The 25,453-nt window shown below is 46.0% G+C and overlaps 1 protein-coding gene and 1 non-coding gene across 10 annotated transcripts in view; one reads left to right on the top strand and one right to left on the bottom strand.

Annotated features, from left to right (window-relative positions):
* The window catches only part of CLASP1 (cytoplasmic linker associated protein 1), a 189,310-nt gene that overhangs the window by 127,305 nt on the left and 36,552 nt on the right, over nt 1-25,453 (bottom strand). For 8 of the 9 annotated variants that reach the window (XM_075152887.1, XM_075152882.1, XM_075152883.1 and 5 more), the window contains 6 exons: nt 5,945-6,023; nt 5,602-5,705; nt 5,008-5,099; nt 4,845-4,920; nt 1,775-1,872; nt 642-709 (listed from right to left, as the gene is read on the bottom strand). In XM_075152887.1, the coding sequence (XP_075008988.1) occupies nt 642-709; nt 1,775-1,872; nt 4,845-4,920; nt 5,008-5,099; nt 5,602-5,705; nt 5,945-6,023 (517 nt within the window). Of the gene's footprint in view, nt 1-641; nt 710-1,774; nt 1,873-4,844; nt 4,921-5,007; nt 5,100-5,344; nt 5,546-5,601; nt 5,706-5,944; nt 6,024-25,453 lie in introns of those variants that run through there. The other variant, XM_075152886.1, reaches the window with a different exon arrangement.
* LOC142083967 (U4atac minor spliceosomal RNA) lies at nt 7,224-7,340 on the top strand. The gene has a single exon (XR_012674201.1). It is a non-coding gene; the product is annotated as a U4atac minor spliceosomal RNA (small nuclear RNA).

Here is a 25,453-nt window from a genome sequence, read left to right as displayed (position 1 = left end):
GTTGGCAGAAAGATGAATTCCCTCACCAAGAATTCTCTCAAAAATCTATTCCTAAAAAATGAGTGATACTTATTAAAAATACTTTCTAACTCATAAGCTTATCTATAAGAAAAGCAGTAATAAACACTTTTTTACAAGTAAGCAAAATACCAGTCTCAGACAAGAAAGACAGAATTAAGGCTCTGATAAGGGTCTTTGACTATCAGTCATAAATATACAAAGTATGCAAACTTAGGAACTGCAAAATACAATCCCTAAACAATATAAGCCTTAAATGGAACACTACTACATTAATATGTACACTTTCTGTGCTATTTAGGGCATTAAGCTGAAAAGGTATCTTCTCTTATATTACAGAAGATGTATTTCCCTAACGAAACTCAAGAGGAAAAGAAGGATAGCTCTAACAACACCTTCTGTTCTTGAAACTTACGCTTCATTCTCCTTCTGATACTACTAGGAAGACAGAGCAGATTAACTAAACATCAATTTTATTTGCCGCAAAAGCTATGTGTATATTTCTGAACAATCACCCATACTTGTTTTCCCTAACAGAATGCTCGCTCTGTGTCCATTTGAATGCCTCACCACTTGATAATCGCTAAAAACACCAAAAAGAGAATATAAGTACTTCTACTCACCACCTGAACTCTGGATCATGTTTCCAGATTTTTGGACCTCATCGAATTTTGTAAAAATTACATTCAACCTGTTTGAAAGTTAAAGAAATACACAATGAACACAGTTGAATTTAATTTTTAGGAATCTTCTAATTTAAGATGTTATAAGACAAATTTTGCTTCACTCAGGTCATTGGGAGCACTGTCAAAAATGTCAGTGTGGAGGGAAGTTACTTTAAAATTAAAACAAAAATCACAACATTCAACAGCTGATAAGAAAAACTGAGAAACAACTGATACTACAGAGGTGCAAGAGATATAGTTGGAAATACTACATTACTGAAGATGTGACAAGTCTAATTGTAGATCCATTTCCAGTTCATTACCACTTTGCCTATACTAACTATTTGCAAAAATACCACAAAACACACCCCTAAAAAACAACTTCACACAACATTTGTCTTTGGCCCCAACACCTCTTTCCCATTCATGTCACAGGCCTGGCGGAGCAGAAGATCCTTATCACATCTCATTATTCCTTCCCAGGGAGTTTATTACTTTAAGCCACATTGTGGCTGCACAACAAGAGGCAACAGCACTGCCTCCCCACCTCTGAAACAACCCCCTCCCTCCTCCCTCTGCATCCACAGGCCGCCATCTGCTCCAGCCTCAGGTCTGACCACGCTCCGCCCTGCGCACTGGAGGTTGTGGCAAGATGCGGACAGCTTTCTTACCACACCTGACAGGGCTTTGGTTTTGGTGTGGGGCTTTTTTTTTTTTAATAAAGCCTTGGAACTGATGATACTGACTGTGGGTTTTTTTCCTTTATGACAGCCTAAGCACAGGCTACTCTGAAGTGTCCTCTCTACGCATGCAGAACGTACAGGAAAAACACCACATTAAATCTTAAATCCGTTAACTACACACCCGTAATAATTTTATTGGTTTTCCAAAGATGCTGTGGCATACTTGGGCAAAGGTATGGGATCCACATTAAGTGAAACCTGAGTAAGTGTTTACAGGATGAAAAAAACCAAACCCTGATCCCAAGAAAAGGTTCAATTATGCTGCTCCTGAAGCCTTCTAAAGGAAGGAAGGAAGGGAATAAAAAGCAGCCCAAAAATAGTGAAGACACAAGGACATCCTCAACTTACCGAGACTGGGGTAATCCTTTTTTACTGAGATCAGCTCTTACGCGTTCACCAACATGTCTGTAAATTTCCACAAGGCTGTTTATTGCTGCATCGCGAACCTGAATGTGAGATATGAGAGAAGTCACTCATCTTTATAATTTAAATAAATAAATCCCTGCCCTACCTTGGAGAAAGAAATGTGCATATTTCTCAGCAACAACAGTTGCCACTATACACATTACCACAGAGTTCATGAAGGAGCTTCCATCCCTGCATTTCAGATATTAGCAGTATCAGCAGGTCAAATTTAATTGAAAAGGCAGTCAAGACATAAGATGAAAGGTTTTCTACATAGGGACACACACAGGGAGCTCAGCTGCCTTTGCCAAACTCTACCCATTGTCTGCAACAGGTACATTTACTGCATCAAAAAAGCAAGGAGAGGGACATGAACGGACCTTATATTGCTAGTACATTATAAAACAAACTGATTTTTAATGCCATCCTACAAACTTATGTTTCTGTGTTGGTAACAAAATATGGAGGGATGGAGGAGTAATCAATCACCTGAGTCACCATGAATTTTGCATGTTTTCCAAACCGACTTGCAAGAAATTGCTGAGTACATCCTTCCCTCCCCCCAACAGAAGAGCCACAAATCTGATTAAAGTGTCACCTTTCCATACCGAACCCCCTTCTTCCATCAGACACAGCAGGCAGAGAAGGTAAACTATCTGCTCTGCCTACAGAAATACCTCGGAGCCGTGCACTTCTGCTTCTCAGAAGATGGCCTGGCAGCTACCCAAGCACCCACACACATCAGGACTAGACACAGGATATTTTGTGGGCACAAGCTAGAATCGCCTATAGGTGGGAGTCAAAGGGCAGGCACGTGTGCCCTGCTTCCCAGCCAAAAAAAAAACCCTAACATTTGACTCACGCTCATCTCGCCCTGTTCTCCTGCTCCGCAGCCTTCCCATTCAGCAGGTCACTGCCAATTTCCAAACCGCTGCCTTCACTCACGCCAGCCCTTCCCCAGCGGTCTTGCCTCTCTTCTCCCTGCCCATCAGCCCCGTACGCCACCAGGCAGGACTCCTGGGCACAGCTCAGGAGGGACTCTTTGGTGTCCCCAGTTCCCGGGTACGCAGACCCTAACCCAGCCTCGCTCTCTGCTCCGAGGGGCAGAGGAGGGGACGGGAGGTCGCAGCACCTCCACCTCTGCCTGCAGCGAGTCCACCTGCCCGGTGCCAGCCGCAGGGAGACGGCAGCCAGGGCATGCCGACAAGCTCTGCCATACCCCCAGCTGCCGCCATGCCCCCTCCGGCCACGGCACGCAGTGCAGCCGACCGTGGAGCTCCTCACGGCGTGATCTGGAAGGATCGCCTCTGTGTGTCAAGTTAATCAGAGGTATGGATGCAGGACTGGGTAAACCCCATATTGGGCAAGGCAGGGAGCTCCTACTATCACACTTGCTTTAATCTACCACAGCAATAACAAAGCTTTAATGCTTAATTTTATTTTTGAGAAAATAGTCATAGTTTAAATACAGTTTTCATACCAGATGCTCACTGGGTTACACCAGCTCTTAAACTGCATTAGCTGAAAACAAAAAAACCTAAAAAACACTCATCCTGAAAAGGGCAGTAAGAAAACAGCTTCCATGTCCGCAACAAAAGGGACAAACACTGCACTTGACCTGGATCTGTGTTTCTCCATCGCCTCTCACCAAGAGAGGGCAGCATTGACCGAGCATCAGGCAGCTGGGGTCTCCCAGGGCTCGGGAGAAGGCACTCGCAGCACAGAAGCATCCCATGGGGAGCCCAGGGCCAGCCCCTGCCCCAGGACAGGCACTGTTCAACCAGAAACCACTTTGACAGCAGTTTGTGTCTGATCAGTTCGGGCATGGGCTTTCTGGGGATGAGACACCAGAGCCAGGATAAGGGGCAAGAGATCAGCCTTATTTCCCACTGCAGCTGGGGACTAGGATAATGAGCTGTGCCAGAGGCCGTGCAGAGGGAAAACATGCTTGAGTTCCCTCACCAACTTTCTGATTCATTCAACAGCTCACCAACAGCAGGACCAAGGTGTCTGTCTGTGCAACAAGTCGAAGTCCTAAACCCAGCGTCCCCTCAAAGAGTAACAGCTTGCTCAGCCATGGCTCAAAACACAAAGGACCCTGAACATGCAACTTCCTTCAAAACTTCTTGGGGTGACAGGTTTATCCTCCTGCATTGGCACAACCAGCAAGGGAAGGCTGCTTCACCCTCAGTCGTCCTCTTCAGCAAGGGGAGGCCCGGACAGCCATGGGAATATGGCCAACTCCAGAGCCAGCGTAAACCCATACCCCAGCTGGCCGCCCCATGCTTCCTTCCAGCTAAACACCCATGTGTATGCATCACCCCTGCTAGGAGGGCAAAGGGGATATTCAAAAACTGCTAATACCCGTGTTATATGACATTAGTTTGAACCCTGCTTCCCCATCCCTCTTCTTCTCACTAACTTCACATACTTGCATCTAATTTCAGATTACGTCCTGTGCAGGGCAGGACAAAAAGCACGTAGAATTGACAGTGACAGATTTTCTTTTTCAACATGTATTTAAATCAGTGATGCAAACCAAACTGAAGCATCCTGTACAGCTTCCATGCCTTATTCAGAATCTCCCTGTACAACTTCTGGCAGTGTGTGGGGCCAGGCTGTCCAACTGGTCCCATTTGCCCTCCCTGCCCAGACTGGTTCTTTTCTGAAGGCAGAAGGGTGCTGCAGGCAGCCCAGAGGGATCCCTGCAGCCTCCCCTGCATTCCGGCTGTCAGGCACAGGAGCTCCCTTCCCACAAAGGTTTCCTGCTCTGTTCACTTCACCTTCACATTCATGTTGTTGTGCTGAACTCTTGGAGTAACTGACATGCTGGTTTAGGTATACTTCAAATCATACCTCTTCAAAACCAGCCAAGGGCTCTTCATGAACAGTATTGTTCAGAGTTCACCAACAGCAGCACAATTAGCTAATTTACCAGCCAGAACGCAGAGCCTCGCTTACCAACAAGGCAATCAGCACAACCTTTAGACGTGACTCACAGGAAAAAGCTTACCTGGCTGTTTGGATCTCCAAGTAAGTTACATATATGTGGCACTATCTTACTCAGTGTTAAACTCTGAGCTCCAGATCTGGGAATAAAGAACAAAAGAGCACCAATGTGAATCACAGAGCAGGCTTGCGTACATAACGTACGTTTGCAGGAGGCTCTGACTTACGCATTGAGTGTTGCAATAAGGCAGAGGCAAATCCCTTCTCTTGTCCGGAAATTCTTGTGTTTGAATCCTCCTAGCATCCTGTCCCACACATACTGTGGAAGACAGAAAAAAAGGTGAGACAGGAAAAAAGGAGGTGGGGGAAGAGACAGATTCTTTCTTCCAGCAGACATACACCATAACATCTCTGGAGCTTAAATATAAGCTTTACATCCATCCAACGAGAACAGGACAAAAAGTAGAAAGACATTTTTAGATCCAACTAATTCTTTGTTCTGCGCTGACTGCACAGTAACTTCCCACTAGCTAAAACAATACTTTACTGGTAGAAAGCAAGTACCTTCCAAGGACCCAGAACAACCACACTGACATCCACCCATCCCATCCTTGGGAAATCCACTGACACGCACACTCCCATGCATATCCTGACATGCAACAGCATTCTCAAATGAAGCGAATTCCTCATAACAAGGCGTAGGGAGATGAAGCTTCATTTCAGACAGGGCCACAGGAGAAAACCTTCTGTCTGACAGAAAAAAGGTCTCCTTTTTAAGCAGCCAGTCACTCTCACACACTGCAAAGGGCTGTCGAGCATACCTGAGGGTTAGCAGCTTGTTCCATGATTTTTAGCAGCAAGGTCTGATCCTGCTCCCTCACCGAGTCCTTAGAGTCTCCCAGTCTATCAAGTAAACTTGGCAGCACTGAGGAAAGAGAACAGGAACATCCAGATCCCTCAGCAGAAAACCCTCACAGTGGCACAGCCCCTCTGCTCCCCCCGCCCGATGGAGGGACAAGCCCTCCCGCCCTTCAGCAGAGCCTGAAACCACCAAGAGCCTCCCGAGTGCTCTCCAGGGGAGAAGGGAGGCTTTTGTGTACAGCAGCCAGAGGGGATCCCACCAGAGCGATGGCGACATCCCCCCCTCGCATACAGACCCCTTACCTGTGCCAATCTGGGCCTTGAAGCGATCTTGCAAGCGGGACACTAGTGCGGAAAGGATGTCAATCCCCAGGAGAACCACCTGCAAGCACAGCACAGACGGCGTTTTAGCGCGCAGCCCATCACCCCCGGCCTTGCCCAATGCACCCGAGAGGCGGGAGCGCCGGCACACGCTCCCCTGGGAGAAGGGCCCCTTCCCACCCACGCCGTCGGCACTGCGTCCATCTGCTCCGGGGCTGCGCTCGCTCGGGGAACAGGATTGCAGAGATACACGCAGCTCTTCCTTGCATGGCTTCTGACAGACAAGCTGAGCGCTTTACAGACAGAAAAGCCCCCAAATTATTGCTCCCTGTGACATTTACAAGCCAAAATTCACTGCTAAGAATTTGACAAAGCCAACAACTGTAATTGCTGCCTAATGCTAAAATCATACATATGTGCAATGTACACATACCATATGCATGACAATTTCAGTATTTGCTGTAACTAGCATTTCTAATTAATTATAATTATTACACTTATAATTAGAAAACGGTGTGCACTAACAGCTGCTTAATTATTCACTTGCAGAAATTAAACCCAACACTTTCATGACGTGACTGAAACCCAGGGAAAGGCACTTTCTTTGAGAGGCTTCAGGACAGGTTGCAGATCAGAAAAACCACTCTGACTAACTCCATTTAATAACAGTACAAAAAAATACATCATATACGGAATATACTGTGTAGCCTGTATACTAAATACTTAGCAAGACCCTATAGATCACGATAGTTCTGTATGACACAGCTCTCCCTAAGTTTTCAGTGAGGCGCTGAGGCTAGTAGCCCCTGGAAGCGTTACGGACAGCCAGGCTTCTAGGGCGGTGTCACCTGGGCTGTCACAGCGCAGCCCCGCTCCCTGCGGACGGTGAACACCCTATACATACATATATCTATCTATACATATGCACGTGCAGGGACGCGGCTGCTGGCGGGGAGGCCGTGCCGGGCAGCGCCACGGGCGGGCGGCAGGGGGCGCGCTCCGTCGCCGCGGTTGGCCAACCCCCTATGCAAATAACCGCCCGGCTGGCGCGGAGCACTCTGGGTAGCGCCGCCACAGCCGACAAGAAGGCTTAAACCGGAGCCGGAGACGAGACAGAAACGCCGCTCTCCATCCCGCGCCCCAGCGCAGCGCGCCCCCGAGCCGGGCGGCGGGGCAGCGGGCCCGGCAGCGCGCCGCCCCTCGCCCGGACCTAGAGCGCGGTTAGCTTTCCCCTAGCGGGGCCGTGCGGAAGCACCCGGTAACCGTCCTTATCTCGGGGTTGCGCGGCTGCTCGATGAACGCGTGGTGAGGGCAGCACTGCTAACGCCTCAAGCAACACAGCGGCGCCCGCATCGCGCGCGGCGCAATTTTTGGAACCTCGCACCGCGGCGCTTGCCCGGCGCGTTCCCAACAACGGCCGCTCCCGCGGCCGCCCCGCCCGCACCGAGCCCCGCCTGGGGAACCAACGGCGTCTGCTGCGGCCCCTCAGCCGCGGAGCCCCACAGAGCCCGCCAGCACCAGGACCAGCACCCGCCTGCTTCCCTCCCCCCCTCCCCCAATTACCATGTTTTATCTCGACCAGGCATAAATACTCGATGCAAATTAGCAGCGTTCCTAACGAAAGTAAATGCGTGATCAGAAGTACGTGAGCATTACCTCAGTGTCTGTTATGCTACTGTCCACAGTAAAACCTCATGCTGCACCACTCAACCAGCCCGTTTTAACCCTCCTGCTGGAGTCACCACAGCTGCTGTGCCTGGTTTGCACACCAGCGGTCAGCCCATCACCCCAGCTTTCCACCCTCAGCTTGTCGTACCGATTCACTCCAAATTCAGCTCTCTTGCAGCAAGGGAGCTATGAACAGTGTGCAGAGGAAACAGCCTACTCCATGTCAAGTCTCCTAAAAAGAAACTTCCTAATACAAGCACCTGGATCCTAATTTGTCCCAACATACTGCTCTACCTTCTCCAAACAGCTCCTGCAGTTTTCTCCCATCACAGTAACAGATCCTTCAACCGTGTCATTTTTTTAATTCAACGTCATTTGCAGCATGCCGACAAGATCTATTCATACGCCAAGAGTGAATTTTCCTCATGCTTTGACAAGCAGTGTTTCGTTTTCACATTCACCTTGCACGCTGGATTTAACCTAGGACTGACAAATACTCAGCCAGCTCCAGAGCCAGCTGCCTCAAGCCCTATCACTGCCCGCTTGTCTGCCAGCTCACTCAGCTCCTCCCGGCCCAGGTACGGCAGCAGAGCCCTGGCAAGAGGATGGGCTTTAGATCCTTGTTAGCTGAGAGATGCTTTTAAGAAAAGTCACTGGGGCTCTGAATGCCGGTCACCATTCACAGCTGTCTGATCAGAGTCCCATCACCGCAGCATCCTGCGCCGAGAAGTAAGCGTGCTGCCTGCAATTACAGAGGTGTGCCCTGGGGATAAATCTGATCCCGGGAGAGGAAGGGATCCATCTCATCTTCAAACTGCCTGCAAGCCAGAAAGAGCGAGGGGAACTCATCACTCAAACATTAAAGGAAACACATGCACAGCGCAAACATAACCAGTTACCCTGCAGTTCGCCCCCAGGGTCAGACGGGGAGGATGAGCTAAGCCTCCCAAGACTTTTTGCTGTTGTGCTCATAGAAATGGAGAGCTAATTAGCACAATGATTACCGTGGTGGCTTGAATAGCTATTGAGGAAACAACCACCGGGGGTGACCAAGTGTTACTCCCTACCATGCTGGATTCATTTATCAACCCTGATGTGCCACCTGCCTCAAACTGCTGAAGGTCAGAGGTGGAAAGTTGAAATCGTGTATGGATTGAGATCCAACAGATCCGTTAGAGAGACAGAAAACAGAAAACTCGGGACATGACTGGCAAATGAATGAAGAATTAATTGAATTCCAGCCCTTTCTGCATTGGACTGACTGCCCTGAAGAGCCCACCCCAGTTCACCGTTGAAGCAGTTACTCAAGTTCTGCCTGAATTAACACACACCGATGACCAGGAGGAACCTCAGGACTGTCACACAGGGCCAGAGCAGCCATGGGCCCCGTCAGCAGCCACCCCGTTGCTGTGATCTTGCAGCACACCCCTCGCTGGGGAAGCCAGCCAGCAGGCACTGCTCCACACCGGGGCAGGGCAGCTCTCCATTCGAAATTCCAGATAATGCTGCAGTGCTGATAACTACAGAGCTATTTCCAGGCCTTTACATCAGCACAGGTCTTGCTTCATGCTCCAAGCAAGGTAGGACTCAACTCACCAGTATCTCTAGTAGCACAGAGGCCCCCAGCCCTCAACCGAGAAAATATCAGGTCAGCAGCTGCTGCTTTTAGCCCCCTACTTTATATAGGCCCCAAAAAGAGTGTTCTCAGGTCTCCCAAAGCCACTGCAGAAACACACAGTGGCAAGCCCTAGGTCTGCGGCTCTGCCACTTTGTTTATTGGCTCTTGAGTTCCCCAAGACAGTCAATAAAGCAATTTGTGCCATCCAGCATTCAGCTCAATTGGCATTTGCTGCTGCTGCGGTGTCTCAAGAGTACCTTCCGTAGGCGCTAAGGGCTGTCAGGCAAGCCTTTCTCCTGCCTCCCTCCAACTGCCAGGTCTCAAGGCACCATCATTCCCAGTAAACAAGGCTCTTGTTAGTTCCAGGGATGCAACACAGCCTTTCCCAATACAGAAAATACTTTTTCTTTTTTTAAGAGGTCATAAAAAACGTACTTCAAAGAACTCAAAGCATCTGTCCTTTAATACCTGGGTGGTGTTGAAAGGCCTGCAGGCAGCTCCACGTCTCAGAGAGCCTACCATCATCTGCTCTAACAGTAAATGCTCACCAAGCATGGCAGGCAAATAAATGCATCCAACACAGCTTAAAACAAGACACACCTACATGCGCTCCCATAAAAGGCCAAGAAAGCAAGCTCCACGATCCAGCACCAGCTGAGCCAGCACAAAGTGACCAGCGTGAACCACAGCCTCAGGCTATCCCAACAGCCTGCACTAACATGGCAGCTCCGGACTGTAGCGGGGAAGAGATGAGCCCTTTCCGCCACTCTCCGCACCGTGCCACATGCAGCAGAGATGTGGTGGCTGCTGCATGAAATTTTGTCCCATGTCTCTTGCAGGGAATCGGCGATGGGCTGAGCAGCACATCCCCACGGGGCTGCTTTCACTCTGCTGGCTTCCTGCTGGACCTTCCACACCGGGCAGCTTGGGACCCAAGTCGGAATGCTGGAGATAACAGTTTCTATCCCAGCCATGTCACCAGCTTGCTTCATGCTCGGTTTCCTCATATCCAACACTGTGGTGACACGGCTTGGCTATTTCACTTTGGAGTCTGTCTGTGAGGTCTTTCTTGGAGGAGGGAAGGGAGGTGGAGGACAGACTTCTCAATCTCAACATGCAAAAAAAAAATTGTAAGAGAATTCAACGAGTGTTTTTTTTAAACACTCACTTAATCTTTTGGATTCATAAACAAAGACATAGAGAAGCACTTGCATACTTTAAGTAAACTTAATGTATTGTGAAAAAAAGGAGAACGCTTCAGATTACATATTGAAAAGCCCAAGACAAGCACTGGTGCCCCACATCACTGTCTGCCTGATGACTAGTGCTAATCAGTCAGACAGGGAGCAGTTCTAATTCCTCAAGACATGAAACACCCACCACAACTGACCTGGGCACCCAAGTCCAAGCAAGAGCTAAAGTTAGCTGCCATTTGCAAAATTAGTTTTGAAGTCAGGTACGTATTGTGGGTCAGCACAGCAATAATAAAACTCCCAGCAGATAGAGAAACATGAAATTAGCTTATGACGTGCTGACTGCTGTATTCCACCTGCACACGAGTATAACCACATCCACCCTGGAGGAGTCCACCTCCTCCTGCTGTTCCAGCAGTTAACATTTCATGCTCCGAGGCAGGATCACATCTGCACTGGCAACATGAGCACATCGCCCCAGCCCAACGATCCTAGTACAGACACAGGTCGTATCAGCTATTCTGTACAACACAATTTGCAAAACCAACACCAGCAAACAAGAAGGCAGCAACAGTAGCACAACTGGTTTTACCAGCATAACTACAAGCTGTGGTCAAAAGGCTGAACAGGGGGAAGACTTGAAATAGTTATTCCTGGGTTCTTTCTCTAGGTCCATGAGATACCATCCACTCTGTCACAGACACCACCTTCAAAATCCACAATTTTGGATGCTGGGCCTTTGATTTGCCAGTCAATACAGCAGTGCCTCAAGAGACCGGCTGCTTGGTTTGGATATGTAAGTTTTTCCATTGGAACATGGACCACAATCTCTTGGAATGACTTCCCAGAGAAAAAAATGACCCTTTTATTTCTCATCATCTACAGACAGATTTCTAAATCTGTGAGATTTAGAAAATGTAACTAATTAATGTGAGAATTTGCTCTGTTTGGAAATTTAATCTCAGTGACTTTTCTTCTGTTTGAAGATACTGAGAGTCCAGACATCTGCTTTGGATTTAGAAGAATGGGGGAAAGAGCTACAGAAACCTTTCAGTGTTTTTCTGCACTCCTATTTTCTGCATCCAGTAAAAAAAGCCAACAAAAAACAGTTGTCTCCTGATGTAAGAGCTAGAGACTTCGTGGAACACATGAGAAATTCAAAGCAATTCAAGGAAACGTACCACAGAGGAAGAAGTTATCGCTACAGAAATTCCACAGAGAAAAATGGGGGGATGCTTAAAAGAACATGATCATTCTGAAATGTGGACATCGGGTTCCAGAGCTAACAAGTATGTCCTAGGTGAAGCAGCTGGAGTGAGTCAGCTCGCAGCCACACTGCTCCCCTGCCTCTGCTCAGTAGAATTGAAGGGGTGAGTTCCCAAGAAAAACAAATTCACCCTCTTTTGCAAAAATTCTGTATTGGTCCTTGAGTGGTTCCATATAACCATGATGAGAAGGAGCACCATGTAACCACTGTCCAAAGGACACAGAAAGAATCACAAGTTGCAGAGTCACTGCTGTGGAACACAGGTGGCTTTTCTAGCCCATGCAAGGTCAAAGCTCTGGACAGCACAGCAGATAAATCACTACTGACACAAACTACAGCCCGTGCTCAGTCTCCAGGGAAGCAGCACTCATGGTAATATATAAGGAGACTTTGCAGTTGAAGGCAGAGTCCAAATTTAAATCACACTTTCCTGTCTCAATTACCCCAAACACTGCTGAAAACCAGCAGCAGCAACAAACATAGTTTCAGAAAGGTAGTCCTGGTTTTGCAGCACCCGACAGGTATGGATATCTGCATGGCAGTACTCAACGCATAGTGTCTTCACATAAAACAACATCAAAACAAAACACCTGCACTACCAACTGCTATTGCCTTTGGTTCCTCACCACAAAGCAGTTAAATATCTTAGTCACAAACACTGCCACTATTCTGTACATTTCCATTGCCCCCAGCTGAGCACTTACACTTACAGCCAGGTCCTCAGCCAGTAAGGAAAAATGGATGTAGCTCTGTGAGCACCAATGAGATCATTGTGCTGTGTGCGTCAGCGCGGGATCAGGCCCACCACATCCTTGAATGAGCTGGTAGCTTTGGTGACAAGTTGCACCTCAGAAGCTCAAGGCAAAATGAAGCATCATACAACGAGTGCTAGGATCTCTCTTACAGAAAAGCAACAAGAATATGTCAGGCAAAGGCAAAAAGCCATTGCAATGCCCTGCTTTGTTTTTCATGGGAAAACTGAAAGCCTTTATTATGGCAACTAGTAAATTGCTAGTGTAATAATATGCCTTATTAACAGACCAGGCTGGTTTACCTAATAGAAGTGTTTTCCCCTCCATTGGAGGCAAAAGCCTGCTACAGTGCGTGGAGAAAACAAGAAATCACACTGGTAATCCACCTTTAGGCAGGACCGTATTAGCTGGGGCACCTCAAAGCTCCCAGAACAGAAGTGCAGATCCCGACACCATCTCTAACACCTACAGGAATAAAAAGTGCTCAGCACATTTTAAAATTGAAACAGAAGTGCTTCTGAGGATTTAGACAGCATGTGAAAAAAGCAAGGCAAACACACAACCTAGCAGACAATCACCCACAGTCCTCTCTACTCTCTTAGGGCTCAAGAAGAGTAGTGAGAATTGTGAGGATGCTCACATATCCAGCTACCCCCCTTGACCACGCTTCTGAACATCTGCACTTCCAGATTACCCCGTTCAATATAAGCTTTTCTGAGGAACAGCAATCCTGCGAAGCAGTGATGACAGGCTGCATGGACAGCCTCATGAGGAGGACACCAAACAGGTGCAAACACAGCTAAGACCCATTAGCTGCTGCTAATGTGAAAAAAAGCTGGGGATCTCTCAGGGAGGCTGAGCAGATACTGTGGTGAGCAGTCAATAGAAGCTGAATTGAGTAGGGAAGAGGGTAGTTACCAGATGCTGACATCTCTTGCTAGATCACAGCTAATAAAGCTTTTTTCTTGCCCTGTTTGGGAAGAAAAGAACACATGCAATTAAAAGCGCAATAGCATCTTCAGTAGCCACAGCCTTTGCAAAACTCTGGAAACACCCTAAGACCTGAAGCTTCCACAGCAGCTCCCAGCCCTGCGCAGTCAGACTGCCTGCTCACCATCTACCACACGCTCCTACACCCTCTGGAGAAGAGTCTCCAGACATAATCCACAACAGCCTAATAGTACAACAACGAACCCCACTGAGAAAAGGAGAAGAAAGGTTTAAGATGCCTTTGTTAGCTGCAGGAGGAAAGACAACAGCCCAAGTAAGCGAAGAGATGAATGCTAGGTAGAGAAGGGGGCTACAGGTGGCAGGAGGGAACGCGTCCTCCATGGAGGGAGGTATCACTTCAGCAGGAATCCTATTGCTGCAAACCTGCTTCTTTAGCCCACTGAAATCTTTCCACCCAGAGGAGACTGTAAGAGCTGAAGCTCTGACCAACTGGCCACATGGAAAGCCTTTAACAACCTCTTAACTCAAGGGCAATAGCTTCTACATCCTGCCTAAATTCCAGCTTCAGTAATTACAAAATCCGCACCTGGAACTGCCCCTCAGTTTCTGCTTGAAGAGTCCTTTCTTCACTTTCCTTTGCTAAGAACTGCTGGAAAGTGCTGCGAGCACTGTGGTGCTCTAACAGCCGCCAAGTAAATTAAGCAACTGATTTTATAGCTCCCAAAGAGCCCACGAGGTTTGACTATTGAGAAAGAACAGCACCAAGTACTATACTGGAGAGTGCAGTGGGGAGAAAAGATGAAAGTCAGACTACACTTAACCACAGAAAGTGAAAGAAAGAGGCTGCTTATGTTCTTCTCACCTGCAACCACAGGACAATACAAATTTGCAGCCAAAGAAAATCACCTCTGGATGCAGACAGACACAACCCATAGGGTGAGGCTAGGACAGAGCTGGCTGTCCCAGCAGCAAACGCAGCAGCTCACAAGAGAATCCAAGCAAAGCTTTCCATAAAAAACAAACAAAACCAGACAAAAACAAATAAACAACAACAACAAAAAAACAACCACACAAAAAAAAACACGCTCTTGCAGCATGACCTGCAGATCTTCAGGCAAGTTTTACATATGATAGGCCCAACAAGTGTTGTTCATAATTCAGGGACAGCTCTTCCAGTGCCCAGCATCACAAGAGGAAATGATTTCAAAACCTTGTATGACAAAACTAAAATTCAGGGTTTCCAGAGATTTCAGAACCAAGTGGGACCCTGATAGATGAAGGAAGGAGCCAAATGTGCTGAGAAGCACAAAGAAACCAGCCTCTGGGACTAAGTAGCATAATTTTCAAGCATAGAGGATCTCTCAACACCCACTGCCCTTCTCTGCTGGACTTACACCTTCTGCTCCCATCCCCTTAGGGCTGGTGAAGCTGCAGTGACCCATGCGGTATTGGCAAGCACCACACTCAAGGCAAGTCTTCAGCAGTACCTCACAAGGTCTTCCTTCACAAATGGAGAGGAGACAGTGAGTGCATTTCAAACACCTTTCTGACCCATTCAGAAAATCCCAGAGGATGACCCTTACAGGCATGGGTTAAAATACATCTCAGTCTCTCCTACACCAGTGAGGGGTGCACCTGAGCTAGATCTAACACAGCATTCACAGCAGGCACAAGATCTGGCACAGCCCATAGAGCACATGTGATGCTTCCCACAGCTGTATTGTCAGTACTGCCAAGACAGGTCAGTGAAGACTGAGAGCTACTGGTTTAAGCTGTTGACTATATCAGTTTCTTCTTTTATCATTCTGTCTCTTAGTCCCCCCAAGGTACAGTTAAATGCTGTTTTTCAGTGCATGTCAAACAACTTAAAGGGAAAGCTTCCAGAGATTTACTATCAGTCCTATACCAGTGACTCCAGCTGAAACCAGGACCCCAGAAAACCAAGTGCCACAGAAACACAGAAGGGGACAGTCCCAGTCCTGTCCTGCTCACCTGAGTGTGCCTATGCAGGTAGAACCAAACCTCACATGCACCAGTGCCCATCTGCAAGCTGGGCAGCTGTGGGTCACTGTGCACTCTCTGCTTGAGCCATTGTGTCATCCTGCAAGGGGCCGGGGACATTCGACTGAAGTGACACAACTGGCCCAGGCCTAGCACCCTGCAGACCTCTTTATGCAGCTTCTGGCTCAGCAACTCCAACCAGCTCAGAGCTCCAACTAGTCTGTAACCCACACCTCTCACAACTACGGCTCTCTTACACCCAGCTCTTAGCACAGTTCTTGATCAGTTCAGGCATCATTTTTAATATATTTTAACTTCTGGCAAGTGGATATCTTCCAAAAATTTGATCTATCTGATCTAGGAAACGACAATCACAATGAAAATAAATTCTGTCTCTGCCCATTTAAAAGCTAGTGCTAACTTTGAGGGCAATGCCTTCCACATGCTCCAGAACTAAATCCCACATGCCACTTAACACACAGGAAATAAGCATTCTTCTCCTTCCTAAATATGTTCCTCTCCTGAACTCCTTTTGAGTTATGCGTCTGTCCCTTTGCCTTTTTGGCTGTCATCGTTGAGATCTGGAGCAACAGCTGAAGCATCACTCTACTGAGCTCTCGCAAGAGAATAAAACATCTGTTTTCCTCCCTCAGACTGAAAACAGACGCCTTTTTAGTTGTTTCTAACAGATACTCAATTACATGACAGCATAGTGAAGCACAATGCATCTAAATTAGGGCACACCCTTGGGCCACATTGGTGCATGGCATGCGGTCAGAAACCCAAAAAGGTTTTGCAATTTCGGGCAAGCTACGTATGCACAAGTATCTAGGATCTGAGACACCCACATGCAGGCAAGGGTACATTTCTTGCCTTGGCATTTAGAGACTGCAGATGCCTGCAGAACTGTTCTGCAGCAGAACACATGCACAAAGCACTATGCGCTTGCGCTGCAGTTCAGCTGTGTACTTGGGGCTTTTCTAACAAGCTGTCTGGAAAGTCCAATTCCATACCTATAACACTCCACATCATCCTACTCACCTGATATTCCAGGTCTGAAATGGGTGACAGTCATCACCACGGGACAGCTGTTCAACAACAATAGCCAGTATAACTGGCAGATTTAGTCCTGTTGGAAACCCACTGCTACCCAAAACTCATGCAAGCAGCTCATGAAGTCCAGCCACACACAGACCTAGGCAAGCAGCCTCGTAATAGGTGGCTCAAGGTCCAACCTGAGACTCAAGGGTAAGAGTCACTGGTGAGACTCAGCTCAACCAGTACTCATGCTGTGTCTGTTCCTGTGGCTGAAGCACTCCATCTCCAGAGCTGTTAAACTGGTGAGACACTTTACAGAAAACAAAAGAAAAAAAAGAAAAGCCAAAAACAAAAAACAAACACACAAACACCTCAGGGGAAGAAAAGTGAATTCTTCATCCTGCATTGCTTGAAGGAGCCAGCATTTTCTTAAGGGAAAAGAACAAGCCATCTGAGCAGGTGATAGTGCAAGTGGAAAAACAATTGGAAAATTACAGGGACAAACCACATACATTTTGGCTTCTATATCCAGCTCTAGAAACACATTTAAACAAGTCAGGCAAACAGTTCCTATCAATGCTCTAGCACCACAGCTACACAAACAAGCATCTCTCACGTTAGAGGCTTCCACAAATTCTTGCGGATTAACACAAGAAAGGAATTAATTACATGTTCAACCAAATCATTAGCTCTTGGATTAATTATCTTAAATGGAACTCTTAAGAAACTGAAATACATCAGAGGAACAGAAACTATAAATGTAATGCAAGAAGCCACCCAGTTCAGTGCCCAGGCTACACAAACAGCTGACGCCCTGGGAAAGCACAGCCAGATGGAGCAGGTACCTCCTGACAGGCTCTACTCACCTTTCACAATGTTTTTACCATGTTCTTCTCTCCTTCACAACTCCCATCATTATTTTCAACACAAAGGGTAAGCTGAATCAAGTGTTTAAATAACCATTCCGATCGTGATTTTAGATGACCAGTTGCCCTGCTTTGCAATTCAGTTATTTTCTCAAAGAGGTTTCTTCTCACTGGACACTTGTTAACAAGAACAGCCTTCTAACTTCCTGCTGAACAAGATATACTATATATTTATACAAGCAGTTAATAGCATAGCATACCTTTATAAAAATGCAAAAACTTAAGAGTCTGAATACAGCTTAGTAAAAGAGGCTGGGCCATGCTTCGGGGGGAGGGACAGTTTTTTTCACCCCAACACTGCAGAAACTTGAAGCAACACTGAAGAGCAACTCTGAAGAATAAATGCAACCTGCTGGATGCAAGTTGCATTTCACCTCAGAAGGGGAAGGGAACAAAAACTTTCCAAATTTTTCCTTCTGAAAACACCTGTTGATTTTTAACTAAAGAAATGTAGAAATATTTGTAATTTGCCAAGGAAGAGACTCAGCTGTTCCCTGTCATCACAGGCAGGTTCAAAGGTGGATTTTTTTTTTTTTTTGTCTCTAAGATTGTAAGGGAGGCTTGGTGGAATTTTCTAGAGCACAAATTAGGTGTCAGCTTAAACTGAAATCAGCAGCACCGATACCTCTTCATTCTACACCATCTTATCTCTTTTTATTCATACAAGTTGGAAGTTATGCAAGCCTTCCTGCTCCTGTAACTTCAGAAGCGGTTTCTTGACTTTGATGCAACTATTCCAAACTAAAGTGCCGCATTAGTATTAAGCAACATCTTTTATGCAGAAGGGAAAGCATGGTAATTCTGAGAACTCCAGAACCAAAACCTGACATCTTGTGAGTTCTGAAACAAGATAGACACTGTGCCATTGTTAACCTGACGTGAAAAGGATGCTGCATTGTTTCCTCCCATCCAGCCCTACTGCACATTCTGAGTTAGAAGACACAATAGCTCTTTAACCTTTAGCACAAGAATAGGGCTCACCTATAAAACCGGGTTAGAAGGTGTCTCCAAAGGCCAACTAGTTCAACAGCATCCCCACCCCACTGCTCAAAATTAGATCAGGTTGGTCACATTTCTACAAAGCATTTTGTTTTACTTGATTCTTAACATATAGGCCTTCAGCTGTCGTTGACTTCAAGTGTTCATTAAAACTTGAAATAGTTTTATATATTCTAGTTAGAAGCAATTTATGAATTGATTTAATGAGCTTCTGTGTCACCACCAATAACACCTTGCTGGCAGACTGTGAAACAGCAAAACTGATTTTATTTTTTTAATCTTTCTCTAGGTACAGTAGTGTAAGCCAGGCAACAATCTGCAGCCCCCAAAGACTCCCTTGGGGAGTCACCTACATGATCTGATCCATGACAATCTTGGACTTCAACAGGGTTTCACGCAGGTATAAAGGACCTGAGACATGGATCAGGCAGCAAGATCAGCACACACGTATGTCAAGTTCAAATATTGCCAGCCATTGCAGGAATTGGTATATTTTTTTCAGCAAAGAAATGGCATTGGGCTTTTGATTTATTTATCTAAGAGGTTTTGTTTAACTTGACATCATCTGATAAGAGTAAAAAGTTCAAAGTCACACACAGTGATAGGCTCCAATTACTATTCCTCTCCATCAGTCTGTGTCAACAGCAACTTTGTTCAGGAAGGAGGAGGGATCGCTGCTGGCAAGTCTCTTGCAGTCTACGGCACAGAGACTATTTCAGAAGAAAAGGAGATTGAATTTCACAGATAGTAACCATGTCAGACTAGAAAACATCATTTAGAGAAAGAGGAGTGAAGATATGGCAAAGCCCAAGGATAACACCAAGAAACATAACATGCTTTCCTGATAACACCGCTTGTGGTGCAGGTTAGAGATCGAGTGGCTGCTTTTTCTTCAGCGCAGACATTGTAAGAAGAGTCAAGCAGATCAGTTGCTAAATCTTCCACAAAATGACCACCGATTAGGAAGGGGATCCAGCTACAGTTACGTCTCTTCTTGCCCTTCATCTTTTTCCTCCTGTAACCTAATAGCACTTTCTTGCACCCTAGCAAGATAGGAAATACAAACTACTGTTTTTCAAGAGCTTTCATATCCTCACCTGGAACTACAGAGTGTTATTACTATCGTAAACTTGTCACACTGAGGTGTAGCAGTACTGTCTGTATGTTGGAACAAGTATTATTTGGCTACTTCATATACATCTGCCTGCAGCGTTGGGACTGTGCCAGCATGCAGTCCAGTTACAAAGTTCAGCCTAAAATCTATACACGCAGGGGAAAAAAAAAATTCATGCAGAGCTACTCATACACTTACATCGCCATTTAAAGAGATTTTTCCTCCCTCCTTCAAAGGACTTGAAATTTTTTGAGAGTGCACATGTACATTCTGTTCCTTGTCTTCAAATTCATACATCAAAGAAGATGCCACAAACACAAAGCAACATGGAAGCAAAACACAGATTCTTCATTAACTCTTTCTTTAAAGAAAAGAACTGCAAGAAATGTGCAGGCCCTGCACTGTTTTTTGATGTATCTTGACTTTTTAATCAACCAAAAGTAAGGAGTTCAGATTTGCTGCTACGGGCCAGACTCTGACCCATCAGACTAGCAAAAACCCAGAATCTGAAGCCAGCTGTCTGCACTCACATCACTCTACCCAGAAACAGAACAGGGGAATCAGCAGTCACTGCACATTTCTTACCTTTTGATGACTTAATTCAGACCTTAAAGATCATCTAAATTATATTAAGTAGGGAAAAAACAATTCCAGAAAGAAATTTTTATCTATGAAGCTACTTCAGTCTACTAACTAGATTGTATGCTCTTTAAAGAGTTGACCAATTACATGCTGACCTTATATATGCCTTGATGGTTTCTTTAAGTGATTCATTAAATAATCCAAGATAGTGGAAACTTGATTTTGCAAGACAGATGAATTCAGTTGCATTATTTTTCCATAAAATTCTTCTTGATCACTAGATAATTAGGACTAGAAGTCAGGATATGGCAGCATCAACACTTTCCTTTTATCCCCTGTCCCCAGCAAGAAACACAAGGTCCCTGGCAAAACACCCATGGAAAGCAATCTCGCTCCCTGCTCCCTCAGCGCTTAGTCTGAAATCCCTTCTTAGGAGGGTTTGAGAAGGCATATAACACTAATCAACACCAGCACTGATTTTACTGTTCCTTTCGCCTGTGTAAAGCGGCATGCAGGCAAATAGCACCCTTCCAGCCTACACTGTCTCTGCAAGGACATGAAGAGATTTTGTTTCTGACTTTACAGAGGAAACTGTGCATTCCCAACTCTGGGCACCAAAACACAGCCTTGCAGCAGAGCCAGGATTATGCTCCCAAGTCTGCCTCCCAAGCCTTTGGTCATGTCTTCATCCCCCACACAGGAGATGCGGGCCTGAACCATCTCTACCCAGCAAAGAGCAAGCCCAGCACATGCCACGCTCAGGAGGGAGCTGACAGACATGCTGCAGCTCTTCTGCCCCACACCAAGTTAACGCAGAAGAACAGAAGTCAAACCAGTTTTCTGCTCACGTAATTGCAGTTCAGGAACTTCTTTTGAGGCAGGCCTAAAAGCCATCGCTTGCTCCTTTCAAGCTCTCACTACATTCATTCGGCCTCTCTCAATATAGCAGCATGCTGCAGTTCAGCCTCAGTGCACTTGCAAGGTGTGCTCTTCCTCAGGCTGCGAAGCTAACCAGGAATACCAAAAAGGTAGCTCTGCCACGGAATGCATAGGAAAGATTATGACCGCTAAATGGACACAGTCACAAACCAAAGCCAAAGTACCATAAACGCCACCAGTCTTCTGCCATGTATCTCAGATGAGCGTAAGACACTTCATAAGCACAATGCCACCAAGGGAAACTACAGCCCAGCTGACTTGTCCAAGACACTTCTGCTGCAGCCAAGAGAACAAGCCTCAAAGACCATTTCTCTTCTCCACTGTTGCTTTCCAGGCTGTACATGCAAGAAGTTCACCCAGAGGAGACTGCCTTGAGCCCTCTGTCTCCAAGGGCAAAATTCTCTGTGCACACAGATCAATCCTACCATCTTCTACTGATGCCCTCCCAGAAACGCCTTCAATTCATATCATCACATTCTTGATCACAGCGGAAGTTCCTACCCAGGGTGACAAATCAACATTGTGACCCGCTTGTCTGCCACAGCATGAAAGCTTCACAACACTGTCTCCTTGGTATGACTGTAGCTGCACTCACCCCATCTGCCAGCGTGCTCTTTTCCCTGCCACATGCTGTGCCTTTCTAGAGATTACAAAAAGTATCTCTGCCCACGACAATGCCTTTAAAGCTTCATCCCACATTTCCCCCCACCTCCTCTTTGTTAATGACGCTTTGTTAATGCTACAGAACTGGAGCTGGAAACCAGAGCAGCTAGTGTAAAATGGCTAGAGATTCCTTTAGGAGATCTTCATTAAATAATGAAGATGTTAGACCTCCAAGAGCACATGATCCCTCAAAGGGAGGCATAAGCAAGGACTCTGCCTTTGAGCCGATCTATCTACAGGCCAGTGAGGTCGTTTTTCTCTACCCTTCAATTACTTATCACCTTTCTGGGATGAAAAGAGCGGTGTGCCCTTATCCTGGAATCATGCCAGATCTAGCAATTAGAGGATGCCTTCACACAGACAGAACTCTGCCAATACACTGCAGAACAAAGCACGAACTACTCGTCTCATTTGGCAGACAGGTGAACAGTTGTAGTCAAAACTACATTGAAGTGATTTTGCTAGCATGGACTTGAACAAGGATGGTGATCAACTTTTCCCATATACTCCAGGAGAAGGATAAAGAGAAATCCTCTTAGATTAGCTAGAAAGGAAATTAAGCATGAAGAGCAGAGGGGCACTGGAACAGACTAATTCAGGAGGCTGTGCAATCTTCAAAGGATGTATTTTAAGCGTAGGTTGGATGAACATCTGACAGAAGATGTCTGGGTACATTTGGTTGTCTTCTGTGAAGAAGAAACTGGATTTGACTATTTCCTGAAGTCCCTTATATTACGATACCTACAAAGCCTCAAGATTTCTTCCTTGCCATTAGAAATACAGTATCAGCAAAATAAGTTATGTTACTAGTTGGTAAACATCCTTGGTGAACAATAGAAGGCAGACTGACAAGAGACTCTTATTAGCAATCCACTGTAGACATAAATTACGCTGGCAAATAGAAGTTACTCCCCAAGGTAAGGTTGACACCCTGGTTAACAAAACTTTCCAACACTAGCTTAACTCAAGATTAATGTACAACCACGAAGTATATAAAGGCTAAGGTGAACCTTTGACTCCCTCTTCCGTGTCTCACTCTTCATCAATGACCCTGACTTAAACACAAACACAAATAGAATTTTCTTCTTGACAAAACTTACTTTGGGCCCAGCTTTGAGAAGTATGAAGCATGCACGTCATGAGATTTCTTGGAAGAACAAACTAGGGAAGCACTCACAGAGAACATGAAAGAGCTTCCTCCTTCCTGCAAGCAACACGCAAGGAGGCATTTGGATTCTATCATGCTGAGCTGCTCCAAGACCCAATAAAACTCCTCATACTTGTGACATTCATTATTCAACAGAGAACAATAGGTCTTAATAAACTTTTGGCTATTCAGAACAGCTTTCTAATCACTCATACATCTAACTTCACAGACCACACATGCTGCACGCCGCATGAAAGGGAATCAAGGTTAGCATATTCAGCGTGCTCTGTCCTGGTTTCCATCTCAGTGTGACTCAATTGTGCTGCTTTGCCACAGCAAGACCTGCCACTAAAGCCAGAACAACACACAGATCAGCCCTTTCCCAATTAAGTTGAACCAATTTATGCAACACTAAGTGAGCTAAACCTTGTAAAAAAGTCCCCAGGCCACTCAAATCAATATAAAATTCACTTCAGGCTTGTAGTGTTTTAGCTCATTAGGGACACGTTTAAACTAAATTGTATGAAAGTGTGTCAAAAAAGGAATTTGCACAATTTTCCAAGCCTTATGATATGGAAAGTGTCCTCCCTCTATGTAGTTAAGAACTACCATTGAATGAAACCCCAAGGTAAGGTCTACGCTAGGAAGTATTCACACATCATCCTTAGCTGCTGGCTCTGGAGGGGGCAAAAAACAAGCTACCTTAAGTTAGACATCCTCCCGCAACTACAGAGGTCTTGACATAACCCCCAGTTTCAAATCACTACAACAGGCTTACACAGCCAGTATCCTTAATTTAATAAGCACAGTATTTTCCCAAAAGAACAGAGAAGAGACTCAGGAGGAGGAAAAGACATTATATACTTGGACACTGCATACTGTCAGCCAGCGGCATAGCTGCCAGCTGAACCTGAGCCTGTAACAGCCCAGTGCCTGCATGAACCACAAGCCTCATATCTCCTCTGCTGACTCAAGCCGTTCACAACCTGTGCTCCCAGGCCTTGCAAACAGACCCACTGCTCCTCATACCAGTGAGGATATTAAACAGCCGAAGTTACCTGGAAAGAGAAACTTTATTTTAAAACCTTATCTCAGGAGATTTTTTTCTTCTATGGATAGCCTGAATACCATAAAGGCAAAGACCACCAAAACACATTAGTTACCACAGGCTAGTCATACACATTAACACATAGTATTTGTATCACATTATTGCAATGCCTATTCATCTTAAAACCACAGGGAAAAAATACAGTCTAACTCGTGGTTAAGGTTTCCTAAAAAGTCATATGCAGCCTCTGAACACTCCAACTTCCAAGCAGGCCACTCTGTGCTGCTGCTAGAACTGTGTCTCCTCTTGCTTTCCCTAACACAGAGCACAACCTCCTACAGGCAGGGGCTGCGTCTCCTTTTTACCTGCAAAGACCACAAGCAGGACAGAAACATTGAAAAAAGTCTGCTGGTGTCTGCAAGGTATTCAAAACTTCATCTCATAAGCTGCCCTGCAAATATGCTGGACTGCTATTCTGACTACCTACAAAGAAAAGCTTGGTTGTGGTGCAGACCTGTGGTTTGCAAACCTGGATTTTGTCATTACCGCCTCTGTTTTACAGCCTCAGCAACCAAAGGAGGGAGAACAGTTTGCTACAAGCTAAGAATCAATAGCAGGCTCTTCAGTATTAACTACTCTTCACTATCACTCTCCTCTTATTCACATGAAATAAAATCCACACGGCTCCTTCACAGGTGAGACTGCGAGCATTACTAGTTGGCTAACAGGGATCTGCAAGAGAAGTTTTCTTCTTTCAAACAGAGACTATTAAATATGTTCGGGAAGGGGGAAATGGCAAGGCTCTGCCCTCTAGTCATTTCCCAAGAGCTCAAAATACTGGAGGCATAATTGCAATTAACTGCTGCTAAGGCCATCAGCTCAGCAGCAACTAAGCCCTTCCCGTGGCTCCTGAGTGAATTCACTGTGGTGGTTTTAGGAACTGAGCGAACAGACCAGACCCAGCAACTGAATCCTGCCAATACGCTTCTCCCTTCTTTAAACATCCTCCTTGAGACCTGGGGGAACAAGGCATCATTAACCTGGAACAAGAATCATCTGCATGTGGCATTAGCTAGAGCACCTGCATATACAAGCAAGAGAGAAAACACCTTTTCCCCTGGAGCTAATCCCTGCAAAGGCACCTGCTTTCCCAGCAAACCTTTACACCAGCAGAAACCCAGTTCCCACTCAGTTGCTCACAGTTCAGCAACTCAGACAGATAGTCTCTAACTTGTAATTGTAATCTTCAGACACACACAAAACCCACCAGCAATAGTTTAATCATGTTCTTATATCGAAAGGGGCAAGACTAGGAAGCAACCCACCCAGCCTCTCTTCACACAGCAAGGAATCCTTCTCAACAGGAATTTATGGAGCAGCCTCCATTCCTTTTGAGAGTGACTTACAGCTTCATAGAAACATAAGGCAGAAAATGAAGAGTGTGAAAAATAACCAGGGATTTCCTCCCTACTAGAGTCACCTTGCCTGCCAGCCTACTTCAGTCACGCAGACAGAGGAGGGCTCCCTCCCACCATGTCTGATACAAGCGTTCTCCTAAGACTGGTTCAGTACCTCTCCCTCCAAA

Source organism: Calonectris borealis, chromosome 6 (assembly GCF_964195595.1).
Source record: "Calonectris borealis chromosome 6, bCalBor7.hap1.2, whole genome shotgun sequence".
NCBI lineage: Eukaryota > Metazoa > Chordata > Aves > Procellariiformes > Procellariidae > Calonectris > Calonectris borealis.
This window is presented reverse-complemented; position numbering and strand designations above follow the sequence as displayed.